This window comes from Spermophilus citellus (genome assembly GCF_964194105.1).
Source record: "Spermophilus citellus genome assembly, contig: SCAFFOLD_620, whole genome shotgun sequence".
In the NCBI taxonomy this organism is placed as follows: Eukaryota; Metazoa; Chordata; class Mammalia; order Rodentia; family Sciuridae; genus Spermophilus; species Spermophilus citellus.
In genome coordinates, this window is record NW_027672886.1 from 43,309 (window position 1) to 49,933 (window position 6,625).

A 6,625-nucleotide genomic window follows, 5' to 3' on the forward strand; every position below is an offset into this window, starting at 1 on the left:
GTAATGCAAAATAAATTTTAAAAAGAAAAAAACGCCGTTATTACATATTCATTCTTAAATATAAAATGATATATAACTGTTTGAACAATATTCGCCTATTGCCATTTTTGTGGTTGCAAGATAAAAAGTCTGCGAATCAAGTTGTTATTCCATTTAGATGTGACTTTTCTACTCATTGTAGTATATTTTTAAATTGTCTTATTTTACACTTTGTGTTCCTTGATTTTTAAATGTTTTTATTATTGCATTATAGTTATACATAATAGTGGGGTTCATTTTTGACACTCATATATGCATAGAATATAATTGGTTCCATTTTAATAACCATTACTTCCACTTTCCCTTCTCTCCACTCTCCCCTGTTCCTCTTCCTCTCTACTAGTCTTCCTTCTATTTATTTTTAGCTTTTTAATCAGTTGCTTTATAGATAATACATAATGATAGAATGCACTATGACATATTCACATATGTACATAGCATAATATGATCAATTTCACTCCACAGCTCCACACTTTGCCCACTCCTCCTCCTTCTCCCTCAATTCCCTTCTTCCATTCCACTGATGTCCCAAAGGAAAAAATTAAGAGCATGAATAAAGGGCTTACAGAATGAGGAAATCTTTACCACTACTCTTCTGACAGGGAATTAATACTTAGAATATATTAAGAACTCAAAAGTCTTAATCCCCCCCCAAATCACAAAACAACCAATCAATAAGTGGGCAAAAGAACTAAACACACTTCTGAAAAGAAGAAATACAAACGACTAACAAACATGAAAAAAAAATGTTCAAAATGTTCAACATCCCTAGAAATCAGGGAAATGGGAGATACAGGAGTTGGGATTGCTTCAGAATCATGAAAGATCCAGTCATACCAGTGTTTTGGAAGAATCATCCAAACATATTTTTAAATCATTAGGAATTGTGACAGAATCAATATGGAATAGAGTAAAAAGCATTCAAGAAATGAGGGGCAAGAGCCCCAGGGTTGGAATGAGAGTGGAGAGCTGCACTAAGAAAGAGTAGTGGGCGGGATTGGTGTGGTGGCTCCCGTATTCCCAGAAGACCATCACAACATCTGAAGGTTGAGGCAGGAGGGTCACAAGTTCAAAGCCATCCTCAGCAACTTAGTGAGGCCCTAAGCAACTCAGTGAGACCCTGTCTCTAAACTACAAAAAAAGAACAGGGAGTGTGGATCTGTGGTTGAGGTTCCCTGGGTTCAATCCCTGGTAGCAAAAACAAAACAAAACAAAACAAAACAAAAACAGTAGTGTGGAATTGAATGGCCATTTCTAAAATAATCAATGCATTTGGGAATGAGAAGGATGGTTAATTACCAATGAAATCTAAATATGAGATCCAGGCAGTCTCTTCAACTCATACAATTAGTCTTACATCTCTTGGAGCTAGGGGTAGGAACCTAAGCACCTGACCCAGAGTTTACTGAACATATAGGTTGAATTCTCAAATTAGGCAAGTCTGTGCTGGTGAGGTCACACCTCTGATTGGGCTCTGACACATGGGTTAAAGACAACCAGGTGGACAGATTTGAATATCTTGAATTCCCAGACCCCAAGCCTGGAGAACTGGCCTGGTCTTCTCTGTTAATGGTTGACAGTGCCTTGCATTATGTTGACAGAAGCAGCTCCCTGGCAAGGCAACATGAATTGACCTCAAAACCTTCCCTTAACTCCTCTCCACCACAAGGCCAGTAATTAAAGTTAAGCCCAGAAATATGGGCCTGTAAACAATGAAGGGGAGGGAAGAAAGGCACATAATTGTGTGTGTGTGTGTGTGTGTGTGTGTGTGTGCCTGCGCGAGTGTGTGCATGCATGTGTGTGTGTGTGTGCAGGTGTATGTGTCTGTTCTGCAGGATTCACCCAACATAAACCAGTAGGAATCAAGTATAAAACTGAAGCTGCTGGATATCAGCCTGTTAAAGAGAGAGTTTGGAAATTTAGAAGAATTCTCCTGTAATACAAGAGAGTTTTAACACCCTGGCAAGGACTTTGTTAAGACAGTACTCACATTCTTAAAAGCAACTCTCAGAAGCTTGGAGAAAAGAATGATCCACAGTACAAGCATATAAGCATATAAGTCTTACAGGAGGCAGGAAAAAAGTGTTGAAAAGAAAGAGGACTTAGAGGTCACCTGTCAGAAATAGTCCATGAGAATATTCAAATAACCACAAAGTATACCAGAAGTAGAACTGTAAGAATAATAGGGAATCAGATAATCAGGTCATAAAAGACTATAGGAGAGCCATAGACACTTCATTAGACATCTGAGAAGTAAATGGTGTGTAGTATTCTGAGACCCAATTTATTAAAGTAAAAAAAAAATAGAAGAGAGGAATATTTTATAGAAAATATAAGAAAATAATTGCCAATAATTATATGAAAAAAAATGATGTGGCCACACAGGTAATCAGAAATGCAAAATAAAAACACAGGGTAGCACTTTACTATATCGGGTAGGAAAAGATTTAAGAATCCAGCAATAAGAAATGCTTGCAAGGCAAGTAACCCAGTCGATAAATGGGTACATGAAGTGTACAGACACTTCTCAAAAGAAGTATGAAGGGTCAACAATTATATAAAAAAATGTTCAACATTTTTAGCCACCAGGGAAATGCACAACAGGGTAGGGGATGTGGCTCAGCAGCACAGCACTTGCTTAGCACCAGCAAGGCCCTGGGTTGGATAATCTGCACCAATAAAAATAAATAAATAAAGGGAAATGCATATCAAAACTATACTGAGCAGTGGTGTACGCCTGCAATCCCAACTGCTAGGGAGGCTGAGGCAGAAAGATTGTGAGTTCAAATCCAGCCCCAGCAACTTAGTGAGGCCTTTAGCAACTCAGTGAGACCCTGTCTCTAAATAGAATACAAATAAGGACCTCGGGATGTGGCTCAGTGGTTAAAGGCCCCTGGGTTCATTCCCCAGTACAAAAACAAACAAACAAACAAATAACCTATACTGAGATTCCATCTGACTTCAGTTAGAAGTGCAGCCATCAAGAATACAAACAATAAATGCTGGTGAGGATGGGATGATGGGGTAAGAAACTCTTACACACTGTTGGTGGGAATATAAATTAGTACAGCCACTATGGAAATCAGTATGGGGGTTCTTCAAAAGGCTAAAAATAAATCTTCCATATGATCCAGCTATACCACATTTGGGTATTTGTCAAAAAATAAAAAATAAAGACAGCACATTTTACAGATAACATGCATACCATCTTTATTGCAGCACAATTCACATTAGCCAAGTAATGGGATCAACCAAGGTGTCTGTCAACAGATAAATGGATAAAGAATATTATATATATATATATATATATATATATATATATACATATACACACACACACACATATGCACACACACACAAAATGCAGTTTTATTCAGACATAAAGAAGAACAAAAATGTCACTTGCAGAAGAATAGATGAAACTGGAGACCATAATTTTTTTGAGTGAATAAGTCAAAATCAGAGAGAAAAGTACCATGTGTTTTCTCCCATGTGTGGAAACTAGGAGGGAAAAAAAGGACCCCATGAAATTAGAAGGGAGATGGGAGAGTAGAGGGAAGGGATCAGGGGAGAAAAGAAGGAATAGTGAGGGAAGCACTGGGGAATGAAATTGATCCATTTATGGTTTTGTGTAGTAACCAATGAGCCACAGTGAAAGTTGCCATTCTGTACATTTTATAGGCACTGATGAATGGAAGAAAAGCAGGCAGGCCAGCAGACAGGCAGGCATATGAGAGATAAATGTTTGCAAGAATGTAGTGAAATTGAAACACATTGGGCTCCCGCGAATGTAAACCAAGAAATAGAAACATTGGAAATAAAACAGGGTAGACACACATGTTAATATGAAAGGCACACACAGTACCAAATCAGTGTTCGTTAGGTGTACACAATAAATACCTAAATTAAGTATAATTGATTTAAAGTCACGATTGCATTTGATTCTACAACAAACATAAATGAAGTGTTTAATTATGGGAAATTTTGCTTTACCACTTAGAGCCTCAGCTGTTGTAAGGGGAAAAAAAAGATCATATCTGGCAAGACCAGGGTGAGGAAGTACCAAGGATTGAACCCAGGGATAACAATTTAACCACTGAGCCAAATCCCCAGCCCGTTTTTTTTTTTTTTTTTTTTTTTTTTTTTCTTGAGACAGGGTCTCTCTAAATTGCTTAAGATCTCTTTAAATTGTTGAGGCGGGCTTTCAACTTGGGATCCTCTGGTTTCAACTGGCCAAATCGCCCGGATTACAGACATGCACCACTACGCCTAGAAAAATCATTTTTTAAAACAGTAAAATGGTGGACATATAAGTAAGTGCTCAATAAAAAAGAAAAAAAAGTTAATTGTATTGCTTTAATTTTAATAATGCAATTAACAATTTTATTACAGGCCTTAACCTTCAGGAACAAACTGCCATAAAGCTTTTCATTTTAGTATTTAAAATGCACTTTTCCTAAAAGAAAAATCTACATTTTTCATTTATTCTTAAGATAAAACGATTGTCAAACATTAAAAAGAATTTCAGGCCGGGCATGGTGGTGCAAGCCTGCAATCCCAGCAACTCAGCAGGCTGAGGAAAGAGGATCAGGAGTTCAAAGTCAATCTCAGCAACAGTTAGGCTCTAAACAACCTACCAAGATCCTAACTCTAAATAAAATACATAAAGAGCTGGGGATGTGGCTCAGTGATGCAGTGCCCCCGAGTTCTAAGTACCTCCCCATCCCCTCAAAATAATAATAATAATAAAATACTCAGAACTGGAATCTTGCTTAGCATTTGTAAGTCCCTGAGTTCAATCCCCAGCAGCAGAAAGGACAAAGTGGGGGGGCACTTTAAGTAGCCTTTGGGTGGGTTGGCGGTTGGGGATTACTAGGTGCAGGGGACTTTTTGAGTGTTTTCCCCAGAATCCTGGAAGACATGAATTCTAACGTTAGCCATCTTGAAATTCTACGCCTGTTTTTATCCCTCCACGCAAGAAACACCAGTGATTCTGCCCACTAGGTATTTCCCCACAGAGACACACCACAGCCAAAGCTGTTAGCCAGCCGACTCCTCCCATCTAGGGGCGGAGCTCCGTAGGGGCGGAGCTTAGCGTGACACTGGAACTTGGGTTGCGCGGGCAATATAATTGGCCCTCCAGGGCGCATCCGGGTCAGTGCATAGTTGCAAGGTTCCAAAGTGGGACGCCAAGCACAGCAGTGGGCGCAGATCCAAAGAAGCTAGGACTGCCGCCCACTCGAAAGCTTAGCGCACCTCACCTGTCCTCTGGACCTGACTGTCAGCACGCGCAGGACCGCGCCGCCTGCGCCCCGCACTCACTTTGCCCCGAAACGGGAGCATCCACCACAGCGCTGTCGACATGGTGGGCATTCGTCCACGCAGCCCCAGCGCCTGCCCTGCGCCCTGCGGGGGACCACAGCCTGGAGGACCTGGCCCTGCCAAACGCCGCCGACTAGACGACCCTGCAGACCCTGCAGAGGCCCCGGCGGAACCCACCTTGCAAAACTCTGCAGCAGCAGCCAACGCCACCGCGCTCACCTCCGTGGTGGTTGTGGCCGCGGGCTGCTCCTTACAGGTACCCATGGACGACGGCGACCTGGTGCTACAGCCTGCGCCAAGCTCTGTCCTGCAAGTGAGTCTCCAAGGACACAACCTCATTCTGATCCCTGAGGGCCTCGTGGGAGCCACCGACCAACGCCCAGGAGGCCAGGGAGACTGTCCTGAAGACCCGGAACTGGGCGCCTTCCTGAGACCCCTCGGTGAGAACATGGTCGTCGAGCAGGGATTCTTCTGCGAATTTATGCCAGAGATCGTCAGAAAAATAGAGGCCTTCGAGGAGCAATGGATGGACCCTCCAGCCGGCCCGCAGGGGCCCATCCCATATCTCCGTGCTTGGGCCCCCACCCCTAGTCCAGTGAGGCGCTCTTCTAATCCCGCCTACGACGTGGATTTCCACCTTCTGAGGCCCTTCCCCACCTCACCACTGCAACCTCTACCTCCCTCTCCAAGTTCAAGTCCCCAGGTGCGTCCTCAGCGCTCTCCAGGCCCTAGGAGCAAAGCCTGCAGACGTCTGTTCTAGGAAGAAAGGAACTTCTCCCCACCCCACCACCGGACCCAACTCCTGGACACTCTCCTGGGGGGCCTGCTGGATCCCCAGAGCCCCTCAATAGTCAGCAATTCTGTGCTGACAATTGTTTTTTCTGTACCCGATTGTAAGGAAATAAAGACATCAGGAAGAGAAGGCAGATTCCACATTTCATCTTGGAAATGGAAAATCTTCAGGAAAACCAAAAACTGTGTTTTCAGATTTGGGGGATTCTTCACAGGATCATTCTCTAAACACACACACACACACACACACACACACACACACACACACCATTTCCCTGCATTTTGTAGACGTTGTTTTCTCTCAAATGCACTTTTTAACTCATGTCGCCATTCCCCTCTTTTTTCCCCAAACCAAGAAAGCACTGGCTTTCTTATGCTGTGAGTTTCCTTCTGTGTTTTCCCATGGATTTATGAAGACATTCAGCCATAGCATGTCTAGTTCTTGATTTTTCCAGCTGCTGCCCCAGTGAAC

At 42.6% G+C, this 6,625-nt stretch overlaps 1 protein-coding gene across 1 annotated transcript; it reads left to right on the top strand.

Annotated features, from left to right (window-relative positions):
- Positions 1-5,401: 5,401 nt before the first annotated feature.
- On the top strand, positions 5,402-6,121 carry LOC308640474 (proline-rich protein 23C-like; the record flags this gene model as incomplete). The annotated part of the gene is made up of 1 exon (XM_081312368.1): positions 5,402-6,121. One exon carries the CDS (start codon positions 5,402-5,404, stop codon positions 6,119-6,121), a length of 720 nt encoding a protein of 239 aa, XP_081168494.1.
- Positions 6,122-6,625: the final 504 nt, after the last annotated feature.